This window comes from Trematomus bernacchii, unplaced genomic scaffold (assembly GCF_902827165.1).
Source record: "Trematomus bernacchii unplaced genomic scaffold, fTreBer1.1, whole genome shotgun sequence".
NCBI lineage: Eukaryota > Metazoa > Chordata > Actinopteri > Perciformes > Nototheniidae > Trematomus > Trematomus bernacchii.
The window spans coordinates 28,699,994-28,716,897 of record NW_022987739.1 but is presented as its reverse complement, the minus strand read 5'-3'; the positions used below and the strand labels follow the sequence as shown (position 1 = coordinate 28,716,897).

The 16,904-nt window shown below is 40.9% G+C and overlaps 1 protein-coding gene across 2 annotated transcripts in view; it reads left to right on the top strand.

Annotated features, from left to right (window-relative positions):
* The first annotated feature begins 3,800 nt into the window (after positions 1-3,800).
* The window catches only part of LOC117495404 (LON peptidase N-terminal domain and RING finger protein 2-like), a 16,687-nt gene continuing 3,583 nt past the window's right edge, over positions 3,801-16,904 (top strand). Inside the window, exons 1-7 of one of the 2 annotated variants that reach the window (XM_034146637.1) lie at positions 3,801-4,491; positions 4,804-6,100; positions 9,970-10,088; positions 11,525-11,647; positions 12,103-12,252; positions 12,414-12,609; positions 16,698-16,797. In XM_034146637.1, coding sequence (XP_034002528.1) covers positions 5,371-6,100; positions 9,970-10,088; positions 11,525-11,647; positions 12,103-12,252; positions 12,414-12,609; positions 16,698-16,797 — 1,418 coding nt within the window. In that variant the 5' untranslated portion in view covers positions 3,801-4,491; positions 4,804-5,370. Of the gene's footprint in view, positions 6,101-9,969; positions 10,089-11,524; positions 11,648-12,102; positions 12,253-12,413; positions 12,610-16,697; positions 16,798-16,904 lie in introns of both variants that reach the window. The other variant, XM_034146636.1, reaches the window with a different exon arrangement.

Here is a 16,904-nt window from a genome sequence, read left to right as displayed (position 1 = left end):
TATACAGTAAAAAAAGCAGAAAATGTAGCAAGAGGAATAACTGATATTTTTAATGCGGTCCTGTTGGGCTTTTTGAGGTTCTGCCTTTCCTGTAGTGTGTTAAAGGTTTTAGTGCATGTAAATGGTCTGCAAAGGCTAAAATCCCTGTGTTCCCTCCAGAGGGAGTTTCTCGATTGGACTCATTTGTTTGCTTCCTGAACATAGTTACATCACTATGTTACACTTAAGCTTCTGTTGGCTATCGCTCCAACACATTGTACGTGATAGGCTAAGGGGCAGGAAATCTCGAAGCAATTGACCAATCACAACAGAGCCAGCCAGCTAACCAATCAGAGCAGACTGGGCTCTGGTTTTAGACAGAGGGTGAAAAGAGGCAGGCAGTATGAGAAAAATAAAGAGCTTTTTGAACATTAAAGCATGGAGACATGTCACAGAGTAGAGTCAACATATGAACCTCTTTAATAAAACTTTAGTACCTTTCGTGTTTGTTTGTTTGTTTGTTTGTTTGTTTAGTTATAAAAAAACTCTACAATTTCATACAAGTCAAATGGAAATTAGCACTCCAAAGCACCCACTCACACGCAATACAGAGATCCCTTCAACATGATAATATGTACATATATTGCAACACATTCAAGTACTATAAATAATTGGTTCTATTGTGCATTGCTGACTGCTGAGGGTACAAAATATGTGCTAAACCTGGATGTTCTTATTTAATTTGTCCCGATGGCTTAGGTGTATCGGGTGAACAGGGTCACTGAGGTTATGCTCAGCTTCTCTCAGTAAGAGATCTTTACATAACGGAGAAGCTGACATCCGGTCACACACTGATCCTATACTCGCCATCCTCACCAGGCTCTGCGCCTGCAACCTATATCTTGATCTGCAATCTGCATGTTAACATCAGGCTTGGGGAGTAACGAGTCCATGTAACAGGATTATGTCATCAGGATGGTAACTGTATTCCTTTACAGTTACATAAAAAAAGACGTAATCAGACTATTACATTACATTTCTAAAACCTGGGGATTACAATGTTAGGTAAAATACAAAAAAGAGCATATAGTGTGTGTTGTAAAAGGATCAGATGTTGTCTCTTTTCTGTCAGCTGTTCTGTTCTGTAGGATAATACTTTAAGTCTGAATCTATACTTCTACTGCCTGAATCTGCTTTATGACTTTCTTTGCTTCATTTGTTCTGTTTTTAATTCAGCAGGTGAACCTATATGTTCATAAAATAGTGTGTGTGAGCTTAACTGTGTGTGTTAAACTAAAACGGAGCATTTTCTGTCAGCTCAGATTTTATTTCTGCTTTTTTAAACTGCAGTATGCTCATGTGTTTCTTTCTTGGTGTAAAGGCTACTGACTGAATATGCTTCATGAAAGACAGGTTTCCCTATAAATCAAATCATTTTTGATACTAAATATCTTGGTTTCTTCTTTTCGAAGGTCACATTGTTCTGTTGTCTAACATACAATTTGCATAACTTGTTAAACAACACATAATTTCTTGACTGAATCTTGCATGGTTGCATGGCTGCAATGCTTTCGCGGTTATGAAATCTGTCCAAAGACATACATGCACACAGGTGCGCCTTCGTACTTAACCTTTGTTTTTTGATCCTAACTACACACCTGTACAGTATCGTCCCTGTATCTTGTAAAGTTGTGACACTATCTCTTTGACAATCTGTCCTAGGAAAGGTTATGCAAAGCATCATGGGGCTGTACCAGTTCAGCCTGCAGGTAAACAACGGCTTAGATAATATTTTAACAAGGAACTTTTGCATCTTAAGGAAGCAGCACACACACATTCCTGATTGTCAAAATATGTTGAACTCCAACCTAATTATTGTTACTGGGGAAATTATGCAACTATCGTTTAAAGACATCAAGGAGACGAATTGTGTAAGCTATAATTTCATTATTGTATACCATACTTTCAAAATAACCAAATTACTCTTAAATCGTACCTTCTTCATTCAGCCCAAACATTATCATTCACCCACTGTCACCATCTAGAGCTGATATGCTAATTTTGCTGAATTTTAAAATAAACATTTATTATTAACTCGTCTTTTTGGCCAGAGCATCAAGTAGCCTACACATTTAAATTCGATAATTTGTCATATTCGGAAGAGAACAGTATGATAACATAATTACATAATAAATGTTATGCAAACTGAAAGAGCAACTTGCATCACATCATTCAACACAACAACACTAAAAAGGTGTTGGTGTTTGATTGTACTTTTCTATAATGGAAGTTAAATCATTCACAGAAATATGTCTCCCAAAACAACACATGTAACACTGCTTACATAAAGCATTACATAAAACAAAAATGAATCAATCCCACAGCGAGGACTGGGGATTAAGCAGGGACAAAGTGGTGCTGGTAAACGCTCTATAGTTTGCTATAATCCTTCTGATCATTTGACATGCTGGGTCGGCATTTCGTTGTCCGCACTTGACTGGTTTCCCTATTACATTTCAAACAGGCGGATCAGTGTTTCCAACATCAGTTCATAAATCTCATACGCAAATATTTAATGTGGCGTTCTGCAGGGTTCAGTTTTAGGTGCACTTCTATTTGTTGTTTTTTTATGCTCTCATTTGAAAAAATCCTCCAAACACTAAAATATATCTACTCTCCCATTTAATCCCCAAAAATCAGGCAATTTTAGACTTTCTCCAAGACTTTAAAAGCTGTTTGGCTTATAGTTTTCTTCAGTTAAATGAGGACAATACAGAGTTCGAAAAGGCAATTAAATGCAGTTGTCAGTTCCAGTTTATCCTACTCAGAACCATCTCCAAAATGTGGCATTTCCTATCATCTTTTTATTTAGTGCACTACATCCAGACTGAAACTCCCTTTATCTAGGCCTTCCTCAGGCTAACATTTCCCATTAACAATGTATTCAGAACTCTCCTGCCACGTTACGACTGCACAGTGCACACACAGCATTTTTATTATTTGTCCCGCGTCCCACAAATTGAGACTATGTCCCGCATTTGAGTGACAGTCGCGCAGAAAGGCCGGATCGGTTCTCTGACGGCCGGCACCGCCCTTTATTATTATATTGTTTAAACCGCATCATGTTGAGCTGACAGGCGACACAGAGGTCCACCCCCCCCCCCCGTTGACAGTTCACGAGCGCTACACCACTGGTTATAACCATGGTCCAAGAAAACACATCAGTCCTATCCTTGTTGCAACCTTAAATTAAATTTAAATACAGGGTAAACGTCAAAATCACTCTCATTGTCTAGACTTTAAGAATCTCTTTAACATGGTTTCACCCCTTACAGCTGGCTGTAGGACATGACACCTTTGTTATTGCTTTCAGACACCACTTTTATTTTTGCATGTCATTTTAAAAGGGGAAAAAATCAGATTTTGCAATTGAATTTTGTTTTAACTTATTTATATTTTTTCAAAATGCACATATAGGCCTATTACAATGTCCGTCTTTGTGAAGCACATTGGTGCAAAACCTGAACTTTAAAGTGCAATATAAATGAAATAAAGTTGCTGATTCAACACAGACTATACCACCATTCTTCTTTTACACCTGAATGCATGTTATAGAATATCACATGTTGTGAAACATGTTACATGCCAGAAACTGAGAGCTTGTTTGGATGAAGCTCACAGACAGTCCCCCACTGTTGCCTGTAAGAGGTTACACAATATATATCAAAGCGTTATATAAATGAGCCACTTAATGGACCAATGGGGAGCCGCCTCTTGCGTCATGTGACGCTGGATCAGCGAATGTACATGAAATCCGTAGAAGCAGGCGCATCATCCTTTAGCTGCTGAAGCTAGCAGGCTAACGACCAGTAAGGAGTACCCCGACGGGAGCGTTATTTTCAACCCCTACTCTTCGCTCTTAAAGAAGAGGACATTTCCGAATTTGTGATTATTTACAGAATCTTTTTGGACATTGGTTTTAGGTGGATTTGTGGAGTTCGACAAGCGGTGTGAACCAAGCCCCCAGGAAGTGCTCCGGCATTTGAAGCCGAATTGTATGAATGGCCGTAGTGGCCAAATGGTGGTACTACAGCTTCCGTGACGTAATTTTGGCCCAAAAAGACTTTTTCCCATATACTTACTTTGAGAAAGATACGTTTGTAAATCAGCGTATACTTTTTTTCATTAAATTAACTACCCAGCACTAACCCTTTAATAGCCCTTATTTAAATCATCACAGTCTAATTCAAAGGGCGTGACAAATCTTAATACAGAGTTACTTTCTAAGAGAAAACTCAACTGCGCATGCTCCGCGGGCCCACATATGGGTCCTTTCTGAACCAACAATTGCTCGTTTTGGGCTTCAATGCGCCACTGAGCAACTCTCAGGAATGAACGTGATTTCAGTCCACTGTAACATAAGCTAACGTTAGCTCTCGGCTTTAGAACTCTCTTACATAAAACAAACGGCTGATCGGCGGCAGTTGGCTGAAGCAGAGAGGGGCTTTTTGGGTCTGTCGTTTTAAATATATATTATGTAAACTGGACTTTAATGTTTTTTTGTTATAAATGTGTTGAAAACGTAGCTTTTTGCCGAGTTAATAATGTCATCGTAACACCGAATAACCATGGATATTAAGCTTCTTACATGCTGAGCACGGAGGACTTTACCCACCGCCTCTCGACTCAACAGAAGGAGACTGTAGAATATATTTTTGTATTCTCCTAAAAAAAGGGACACGTTGTTTTGGCCGAGAGACGTGGTGCTATGTGATATGACGAAGTTTTTATTTACTAAGTACGCATTTCTTCTACTACCCTCAGTGACTCAGAGGCTGGTGTTTACACGGACCCCAGCTGGACCCGTTGGTGACGTCACATTTTGAGGTGGAAGAAGCACTTAAGATATTGTACTTTAGTTAAAAAGTAGAAATACCAGAGTGTAGGAATGCTCTGTTTCTAGTAAAAGTCCTGCATTCAAAAAGCAAAGGTAGGACAGTACTGGCATCAAAATACACTTAAAGTTACAAATTATGCAGATTCAAAATAATATTAAGTATATGTTTAGATGAAAAATATTGATGCTAATGTGTTTATCAACGCTGGTTAAGGTGCAGCTAGTTTGAATAACTTTATATGCTGCAGGGTAGCTTGTGCATTTACTCCAGGTGTAACTAAACTACCTCTGACTTGTAGAAGAGTTTAATAACAAAGTAGCAGTAAAATGGAAATGCTCAAATAAAGCCCCTCAGTACTTGAGTAAATGAACGTAGTTACTTTACACCTCTTTATTTTATCGTGGTGGAGGTCGTCTACAACATCAATGGCTAGCAGTGAGAGTCGGGCATCAGTGAAGCTCTCCTTCATTGTTTAAGTATCTCATTCTCCAACATGGAGACGAGGGTCGAGATGCTCGTCCATCCGCTCTCCAACCCTGGGGCTGCGGGGATTTGCCCTGAAATGCTGGAGGTGGCAGAGGAGGTGAACCGGGCTGGAGACTACAGTCTGGCTGCTGAGATCTACACCTCCCAGCTTGCAGACCTCCAGCATCCAGACAGGGGTCTTTGTCTGAGGAAAGCCGACTGTCTGACCCAAGCAGGGAGGATTTCTGAGGCTCTGGACTCCTACTGCACAGCGGCCAGTCTGGGGAAACTGCACCCGGAGGAACTGCCTCTTTTGGTGGATACAATTGCTCGGACTCTCCGGGAGAAAGAGCTGGGCTTCCCCGGGCCTGGAGGGAAAAGCTCCAGCAGCAGTGAGGAAGAAGGGGTTGAAAGTGATGGGGAATGTGGAGATGATGAAGCACTGGATTTGTTCTCCTGTCGCCTCTGCAAGTGTCTCCTCCATGAGCCCACCACCGTGGAGTGCGGACACACCTTCTGCAAAATCTGCCTGGAGGACGAGGCTATCACAGAGTGTGTGCAGTGCAAGGAACAGTTTAACGAGAAGAAAGATGGCCTGCCAAACGACAGGAGACTGGACGTGGTGCTCAGTGGCCTGCTGGATAAACTGTTTGCAACCGAGAGCAAAGCGAGGAAGTTCTGGATCGAAGGGCAGGTTTTGTGGGGAGAGAAAAAACACTCTGAGGCTCTGGAGAAGTACAACGCAGCAGTGGATCTAGGTAAGATGACGCAACATGTGTGCATTTCTGTTTGTAATGTGAGAAGTTTTCATCCAAACTTTAGTATTTAGTACAGGTGACCTACTTGTTCCCAGTGTAGCTGCACCGTGTCACCATTAAGAGGTGCCATTCCCACCTTTCTCTCCCGCACTGAGGTCAGACGCGTTATGACGCACTGGACTTGGTTACCTAAGCAGCACACTTCTGATCTTATTCTTTCTAAAGCTTCTGTGTGTTTTCTATTCCTACCCTGCAGTGCTGAAGGTTTTTCATAAAGCAATTGTAGAGAAAATACGTATGTAACACTGTGTATATTAGTCTAATTCAATTATTCAGTCCTATTTATATAATGCGTAGCCTACATACTGCATGAGTTGGATTTAAGCCCAAGCTCCTCCCCTTATGGTGTTTCATAAGATGTTCATGGTGTGTTGGATAACATAGCAGCATGTCTCATGTTGCATGGTTTAAATCTTCAGAAATGTCAAGCAACCTTTTTTCACCCCTGGCCTCAATATCAGTCACATTAAAAATCAATTTCCTCACCCCTTCCTCTAAAAACTTAAGAAATAGTGTGAACCAAGGCACTATCACAGCAAGCTGTCTCAGCGTGTCAATCAAAAATGAATATAACACACTGTCTTTTTGTCTCTTTGAGCATTTCAGTGGCACATGTTCAGATCATTCTCTCCCCAGATCAATATTGATTGCATGCCTTCTGTCTTGTGAAGCATTGTGGGCGAGAGGAGGACAGAGTGCCTTCACAGCATGGTCACAGCCAATCAATGTTTTCCCAACAAATGCAGCAGGAGCGTGGTGTGTGTGATGTCAGATGAGTAACGGGCTCATGTCAGCAGAAAATACAACTGTTATCTAACCAGTGCGTTTTAGGACAAATGTGCCACATCTTATACAATGCATTTGGGAAATAAAAGTCAGGTTCAATGTAGAAACTGAGGAAGAGGGTGCATTATTTCTTGCAAAGTAACACAACTAAGAGAATTCAATGAATGAAAAACAAGTAAATCTGCGCAGAAGGGAGCATCAGTCAATCAAAGTCAGGACTGAAACGGGAAAAATCACGGTCTAAAGACTACAAATATATCCTGTTACCTTTTGTGACCGCTCTTTCTGGATCCCTCACATTTTTCCTTTACTCTTCCTGCATTTGATATCTTGTTTAATTCTCTCTTTGACAAACAACTAAAAGGATGTGCGTCATTAAGCCCATCCAGCTTGAGGAACCACATTTCCCAATTCATCGTTGTTTACCCAATGCAGTGCAACACAAATCATGCTACAGCAAACAGTACTTTCTATCAAATGTGTTCTTGCTTAAGTGCGTCAGTTCTCCGAGGATCACACTCCCCATGGTGTGACTATAGCCTATATTGTATTGTCCCTATTAGGCACAGAACTGAACAAGTCCCACATGTTGAGATCTGAGTGTTGGCAACTAACGCTGGTACAATTCTCGCTGGTTGCTCATGATTAAAGGTCAAGTTACCCACTCATAACCACTCTCCATTTTACTTCAAGTCGGAGTCCATGTGAGTTATGTGGAGCGGTTTCATAACACATTTTTTGTCTATCAGATTAGGATTTATTGAAATGAGATATAACTCTGAGGTATTTGACACTCTCTCACTCTTACTCTTACCTTCCATTAAACGCTACAGCCTTTTTCTCTGCATTATATAGGAGTTCATACGATCAAAAAAAATCAACTGGTTTAAGCTTACCCCTATCAGAAGAAGCCAAATGAGTATCTGTTATGTGAAGAACAAAAAATATGGATGTACTAGAAAATATTACAGAAAACTATGACTGCACATTGTTGGGAAATGTAATCAAAATCACAATATGGACAAGTGCAATGTTCAAATTGCAGGAAGCACAATATTTGTTAAAGACTGAATATGTGTCAGTGTTTCCCATACATTGATTTAATTGTGGCGGGCCGCCACAATTAAATATCGTCCGCCACAAATGGATCTCATAAAATTAAAAAAATTAGAATAATATATAATATATATTTTTTAAATTTGAATAGTGGTGGTCTAATGGATAGTGAGGTGGGCTGATGATCGGAAGGTTGCGAGTTCAAATCCCGCCTGGAACACCACTACTAGTGTGCCCATGAGTAAGGCACTTAGCCCTCAGTTACTCCAGGGAGAATGTCCCTGTAATTGGTCATTGTAAGTCGCTTTGGAATAAGGCGTCTGCTAAATGCCTAAATTGTAAATTATATTTTTGGGAGAATAAACCCCACAGATCCTCAACTCCGGTGTGTCTCACTCAATAGCAACGCAACACAGAGCAACAAGAACGTTGTCTACAGTAGTCATGAACTCGCATGTATTTTCTGGGGGGGTGGATGCGTGGGCCACCAGAATAGGTTAAGGGGCCTTTGGATTTTCTTGCCGGGGGGAATCAAATTCTGTGGGAAACACTGTGTGTTTTTAAATGAAGTATTGTGAAGCTGCATAGATATCCCAGCCGACAGTAAAAATGATAAATTGTTAATCATGTCGCAATAGCACTCAAAAGGCACGCAGTTAGTCATATTTTCCAAATCGTAAAGCCTGACAGGAAGCCATTAGAGAAATAGGAAAATCATGATTGTTGTAGATTGTGATGGCGGCCACTCAGTCTTTGTTAGATTTACTTTTATAAAGTTCTCTTATTTTAATCTGAGTCATGTAGGGTGGCCAGGAAACTTTAATAGCATATTGTCAATAGTTACTAGCGTTAACAAGATGACATAAATACGGGTTTGCTGGACTTTAGTGATATAAACACCTGTTCTCCGGGCTTAATGTTTCATATCGTGTCATATAACCGCTGTTAATACTGTCTGTCTGTCTGGAGCTTCAGCTGACTTCGCTCAGGTAGCTTCTCCACCTTCTGCTTAATTTTTGGAAAGTTGAGAAATCTAGCTATCCAAACGTTTGGCTAATTATTTGTCGAAGGCTTTGAGGATCCACCCACACTGTGATAAAAATGTTTCTCTTATGCAACATGAAAGTATCACGATATGTATCGGTATCGTTCAGTGGTATCGGTATCGGTATCGGTATCGTAAAAAAGTCAACGATATGCAACCCTACCCACACAGTTCCAGAAGCAATGATCATGACCTTTTGCTTTTATGGTGAATCACCTTTAGTGAGTTGGAAGAAAACTGTAGAAACACCTCGTTGATCAATACTGGGTTTAATACTGAGCAACAAGAGTCAATGCAATTTAATAACAGTCTTGGAAGCAAACCAAGAGTGAAAAAATAAGTTGTTATTTATGTTTATTAAGTCCTAAGTATAGTTTGCTTGACCTACGATGGGACAAAATATCAACAAAGTAATTAAAACATGTCGACTAGAGAATAATACAAATACTGACGGCATGTTGTCTAAACTCTTCTTTTGATTTTTTGCAAACTTGAACTGTCTTCAACAAATGTGCCATTTAAATATACATACATTATTACAAATGTACCTTTTTAAACTAATCGTAGTCAAAGCTTGAAATACGGCTCTTATCGTGCTGGATCTTCTTAAGAAAGACGAGGGAATATAGTGCAAATTGGATATACACAGTATCACTATTTATTATTAGAACTAAATGTGTAACACTTGCACACAAATCCGGCCATGCAGTGAATGTTTTCCTACAAATTTGGACTGTTAAATGACAACATGTTATTACGCCATTCTAACTACGCAGCATTTGAACAAGTCAAATAGGGCTCCTCCAGCCACATGTTACATGGCTGCTGCCCTACTTCTGCAGCCCAGAACAGCCCATCTGTCCCTGGAGGCCTGTCACTGACCTAATGGAGTGTGTGTGTTCTCTCTCTGTGTGGTGTACAGCGCCCTCTATAGGCCGGCTGCTCTGTCAGCGCGCTGAGCTGCACGTGGAGATGAGGAACTTCAGTCTGGCCATGCAGGACGCCAGCAGCCTCTGTCGGATAAAACCTCACTGGACAAAGGTGAGGCAAAGATACAATTCATCCAAAAATATATAACAAATAAACGCATTTATCTCGTGTTCATAAGCATCACCTCTGGCTGGCAGAGAACTATCGGCTCCATTATATTTTTTACTTTCTTGTTTTTTTCTAATCTTTCTAATTTGTATTGTACAATGCCATGTCTTTATGCTGCTGCAACACAAATATTACCCTAATTGGGATCAATAAAGTACTATCTTATCTTATCTTATTAGTAAGTATTCCTATTTATTGAGACAGTAAACAGGAGAGCTCAGAATATACTTTAAAGGGGACTTATCATGCAAAATGCACTTTTTGATGTCTTTTATACATAAATATGTGTCCCCGGTGTGTCGGGGAACTCACGCAGCGTCAGAAAATAAAACCCTCTCTCTTTTCCTCCGTACCCAAATTTCTAAAAACGGGGCTACAACGGAGATGATCCAGATTTGCGTCCAATATGACGTAATATCTGAAATGTGGACCCACGGCCCTATCAGAAACGTTGCTATCAGAAACAATGCCCGACTGTTTTGGACGTAATATGGTCTGTGTTTACATTAGCATCGCTAACACTCAGAGCTAACCTGTACTGGAGAGCATGTGTGTGAAGAAGCAGGAAATAAAAAGGAACTCACCTTGTGGTATAACCGGCAAGAGAGAAAGCCTTTGAGCTCCATACTGTTTCAGAAATAATCCTTGATAATCCATGATATGGCGTTTCATCACGGCAGCATTTAGTTTAGACAGTAGCTGCCGGGTCCCGCATGAGCTCAGAACCCTCCTTCTTTATTTCTTATCAATTTTATTTTTTTTAAAGCTTTATACCCCAAATCAGCACTTTTGAAACAGGAAGTGAAATAGAGGTATATGAGGCATGGCTAGAATGGGTGATCTGTTTGGTATTTTGAGCAAAACACTTCATAGACATGTTTATTATATATTTTTATATATCTGAGACCTATGCTATTGGCTAAAAATAGCATGATAGGTGACCTTTAAATACTATAAAATACGGAAAAAACAAAGGTATTGATTATATTCTGTGCTTCTATTTAACATTTGATAGTTTTTCACACATCTTTGCATTAGACTTGTTCATGTAGTCGTTGTGAAATAGGGTATTTTTATAGATACTGCAGCAAAATGGTTTGAAACTAGTAAAAAAACACGCTATGTGAAACATTTGTGTTCACCCGTTTACATATGTACTGCTGGTTTAAAATCATGGGTTGTTACTAAAGCAAGAAAGTGAATTATACATACATTTTCATACATACTGCAGACATGTTGCTGATCGAAGGACATTTGGTTTGAAAGGGGTTTTTGAAATAAAAATGCAAGAACAGAGATACTCATTAATCAAAACAAAACACATAATTAACACCTGTTGACGAGAACACATGGCAACATACAGTGTCTATTTGTTCCAGGCTCACAGTCTGAAAGCCACGGCGCTGAGTGAAGCGGGGCGGAACGACGAGGCGCTGCAGGAATATCTGATGTGTGTCGCACTGAAACCCAACTGGACCAAAGTCAAACTGCAGGCGCAGAAGGTAAGAAAAGCTCCCCTTGAATCAAAGCGGTAGAATCCTCATATATTCCTCCATAGGTATTGTGGCGGCTATATTCCCGTTGAATGCGGCCGCTCTAACGCTAAACTTCGCTCATTCATGTGACGCGTATAAATAATAACGTCTGTACTGAACTCAACGTTTTCCATTGTCACGCTACCAAACCTCCACATACACCAGGTGCCCTAAATACCATTAACCACACCATGTGACAATCACCGGCAACAACCCATTACAAGTGTGTGTGTGGTGATAACAAATAATGAAGATAATACTACTATAAACACAGGCTACCACAGCATTTTGGCTCCTACAGGTATAACATTTTTCAATTTCTGACATTGAGAACAGATAGATATTGCGGTTTGGACAAGAGGCGCATGTCTCATCAGTATCTACTCGTGCTCATCTGTCTCTGTGTGTATGTCCTCCTGCAGGTCCTCAGCGAGGTGTTCTCTTCTGTGTTTGAGAATGGAAACATGCCGCTGCACCCGCTGCAGGGGGGCGTGGCCTCTCGCCTCATCAAACCCCCCGCCTTACTGATGTCCCTGAGGCCGCAAGCTCAGAGACCTAGCTCCTCCTCTCAGGTAACTCAAAGTCAAAGTCAACTTTATTGTCAACCTTTCAGTTTGTGTGTACAGACAGAGAGATCAAAATACCGTTTCCCACAATCCCGAATACAAAAATACAAATATATATAAAAACATAACATAACACAATGGCCCCTCTCTTCTCTCCTTGTGTGCAGGACTCAGAGTTCAGTGTGTCTAAAGGCTCTCCAGTGGACGACTCGTCCTCCAGACTCTCTCCTCCGGAGGGCAGCACCAAGAGCCTGGCCGAGGTCCTGGCTGCGCTGCCGGCCCCCCCCGGTGGCGTGAAGAGGAAGCACAGCGGAGAAGGACCCTCTGCCGGCACTAACCATCCCACCAAACTGCTCAGACCCGGTACGAGGATCTAATGGCGCATTTCCACTGCAGCGCGTAGCACGGTTTAAGCGTGCCGTGCCAAACCAGGCCCGTTTTTTTGTTGCGTTTCCACTAGGGGTAGTACCGGCTAACGGCTACTTTTTCACAGTTTTTCTGGCTCTCCAAAATCGTGGTTCTTTCCGGGCCAACAACCGGGCTGAGTATGCTAAACTAGTGAGAGAATCGCTAGCAACTACAACAAAATGAACATATTTGACGGTGATTTAATTGTAATACACGTTTCAAAATGATGCCGAAGTAACAACATACTGATACCGGTTAGTAAAAACCATGAATTAATGCTTTGACAAGTCTGCAGACAGACGGCAGGCGAAAAACCTTTTAAAATGCGTGTTTTCTGAATGGAGATCGGCTAAGCTAACGCAGTATATGCTCCGACCGTCCACACTCACAACAACGGCCTACAGACATAAATAAAGCAGCGACTGTATTCGCCATGACACAGGCAGTCTGTGGTTTGTACTTGTTTAACTTTTGTCTAGTTTCTGAACAGATATGAGGAGCTGTGAGCTCTGAGGGCTAACAGCTAACGGCTGATGTTGGTGTTGTGGTTCGAACACACTATTCTCTGTTGTCTTTTTATAATTATTTGTGTATCCGGCTTACTTTCTAAATGATTGCTGCTCTCATTGATTGGAAAGCACCTTTACATAATGATCAATAGAGGGTAGAATTAATACATTATTAAAGTAGCTTTAATACAAACAGTTACATAATGTATTCCTCATGAAGTTTCAGCACATTTCTACCCTTATATTGACTTGAGTAAAGTGGGAAATGTCAACGCGATGTAACAACAAGATGTGGATTCTCTAAATCCATTTTTACTTCAATGTACTTGTGTGTCCCTACTTGGCTTACTTTCTGAATCCTTTGCTCTCATTGGTTGGAAAGCACATTTACTTTAAGATTTTTTTTCTAATGATCAATTCAGGATATAATTATTAAAGTAGCTTTAATACAAACATGTACATAACTTATTCCTCATCAAGTTTCAGCAAACACATTTCTATCCTTATGTTGACTTGAGTAAAGTGGGAAATATCAGATTTTGAAGAAGCACATGAGCAAGTAAACAAAGGAGAAAATACGAGGAGTAACAACGAGATGCGGATTCTCTAAATCAGTGGCGTCGCCTGGCCTGGGCATCCGGGGCTTTAGCCCCGAATGTTTTTTCTGTAGCCCCGGACAATTCTCCCTCAATAATATAATACATTAACCGTGCTTTACGTGAACCTCATCATGACACAAGAGAGGACGGCAGCACTGTAATTTCCCGTGTTCAGTGAATGCAACAGAGGCATGACACCAGACCAATCAGAGAGTTGCATGGAAATAAACGTGTGCTTGTGTCATTCAAGCTCGGCTCTGTGTGTGTGTGGCAATAGCGCATTTAGTGTGATAGAGAGAGAGGGAGAGAGGGGGAGGGAGGGACGATGCCAGCAGGGACCGTGTTGTTAGCATCTGGTTAGCTAGCTGCACTAACGGACATAAGGAGCTGTTTGTTCCACAAGAAGCTGGAGGATAGTCCTCTCCTCTCAGACTGAGAGACTCAGGTGAGCTAAAGCAGGGGTTCCCAACCTTTATTGTGCCAAGGACCGGTAGATACATTAAAAAAAAATCGCGGACCGGTTGTCAATTTTAACTGATTTTAATATTTACTCACCACCAGCAGGTAGCAACAGAGTCTAATTGTATGTAACAGCCTGAACAAATACTAGAACAATATGCATCCAAAACATATTAACAAAGTTTAAAAAAGAACCGGTGTTGTTTTTTGGTTTTTCGGAAAACCAAAAAACCGACGTTATTCAGTTTTTAAACCAAAACGGGAAAACAGATAAATCAACGTTGTGGTTTTGTTTGTATGATTTACGGATACTCCAGTGAATGCTGGGAAAACGAGGAGAAGGCGCATTATGAACGAGATGTCCGGTCGCCAGGGTGGGTGGGTGGGTGTGTGTGTGTGTGTGTGTGTCACTGGCATTTGTTTTCAGAAGATATTATGATAGTGTCGTTCGTTCCGGTGCACTCCCGACAGCATTTAGCACTACATCGAGATTAAGATTAAACTAATTTATTTTGGGAACAGCCGCATATATGCCGGTGTCGGACACAAACACACCGAACACACAGAGCTGAGCTGAGCAGAGCACATACACACACACACACACATCATGCGCCTTGGTGACTGACTGGACATCTCCTTCATAAAACTAATAAAAGGGGGAGTAATCGGGCAGTTCGATGTGTGTAGAGATGTGTGTGTGGTAACACGTAGCAGCCTGCAGTCACTCTTAAACTGTTCTGATTAAGTTAAACACAGCGAAGGCGGTGCGTAAAAAGGCACAGCTCTTTAACGAGTATACGTCCCGCTGCCTCCTGATGCTTCAGCCATTTCATGAAGTGAAGGAGGGTTTCCTTCTATAAAACAGCTGCGGGCAGCAGATACCGTGAGAGTCCCGGACATTAATTCATAGATCAAGGCAGACTGGTTTACTCTCCTGTTTTGCCAATCCGGTGCTTAAACAAATAGCTCTACACCCCTGGCCGACATGTCCTTAAAATGAAGTCCGAGTTTGAAATATATCTCAAATAATGTATGCACCACCATTTCCCCACATAAACATAACAGTCTGCAATCAAACGGTTGTCTCCTGTGCGCTCCTCTTCCTACTTGGCGCACCGGTAACATTCTCGTGCGCACAAGAGCCGCCGAATCCCTCGGAACATCATAAAAGCCATTTTCAACGGTTTTCTGCTGAAAGATTAACTAGCTACTGGATGAAATAATATGACTGGTGGCATAGGTGCGAAAATTAAACACTTTTTGAAAAAAATATTATGATAAAATATTTTTATATATTTATAATTCTGCAAATATTACGATAAACTCACAGCTATTTCGCGGCCCGGCAGTAACACCTCCGCGGCCCGGTACCGGTCCGCGGACCGGGGGTTGGGAACCCCTGAGCTAAAGGACTCTGAGTGTTTAGATACATAACTTTAGTCTAAGTTATCTCAGTGGGTCTCAAACGGTTTGGTCACAAATTATTCAAAAGATTATTTCCGCGGCACACCTTCGATCATTATAGTTATAAAAAAAATAAGAGAATAAAGGAAAAACAGTTATGAAATACTATATGGCAGTAAAACAACAATAGAGTTTAAAAGGGGAGTGATTAGTAAAATATCCATAAAGAAAAGTACACCCCTGCTCTAAATTCAAGACTTTTAGTATTCTTAGTTCGACAGTATTCAGTCATGGCCAGGTGAAAGGATTAAAGGATTACACCAAAAGTACATTTAATTACTTGTACTAGAACAACTTGTCCAAGTAATTACTCTAATCACTGAGTAATTACTGTATGTATACATGTATCGAGCTGAAGCAATACGAAGCTGTGTCATCCTGCAGAGCTGAACCAGTTGGGCCACTTTTCCGACCAATGACACAAAAATAATGCAGCCTTTTCATCTCTGCCGATCTTCAGAATGCAGCCTATCGCTGAAGGAGCTGCACAGTGAGGACAGGGTGTCCTGTCTCATGATGACAATGAATTAATTAATGTGTAACGTATTACATAATCAAGTTAATGTTCAGCACCACAACACAACTGACTTAGGATAAGTAACAATGATCAAAGTATTTTTGAAACGTTAAAGTTTATAACTTAGTAGTGTACATAAAAATGATTGAATAACCACAGTATGATTCTTTTAAAAGAAAAAGCCTGATCTTCAATTTAACAAAACGGAGCAGAAATGAATCCATGTGATACAACATTAATGAGCCATCGTACGTTATTGTTGCCTGTAGATATTAAATAACCTAAACTCGCCTGAAAGATATCTACTGTTAGCTAACGGCTGTTTCCTTTTCCATATATAAACACATACACATAAGCTTATCAAATTCACATTTAAATGTTTTCAAATGTATTTATTTTATTGATGTTTTAAGTTGATGTTGTTCTTAAATCCTGCCATCATCATTGAATTGAAGCTGTTGTTTGTATATTGATGTTGTGATGTTTTGTGTACAGACGAGGCGGGCAGCTCTCAGACGGTCTCAGTGTGTGGAGGACGGACGTTCCCTGCTGAGCTGTTGGACAGCGGAGACATGGAGTGTCCACTCTGCATGAGGTGACTGCACACACACACACACACACACACACACACCACACACACTCACACCACACACACACACACCACCACACACACTCACACACACACACACTCACACACACACT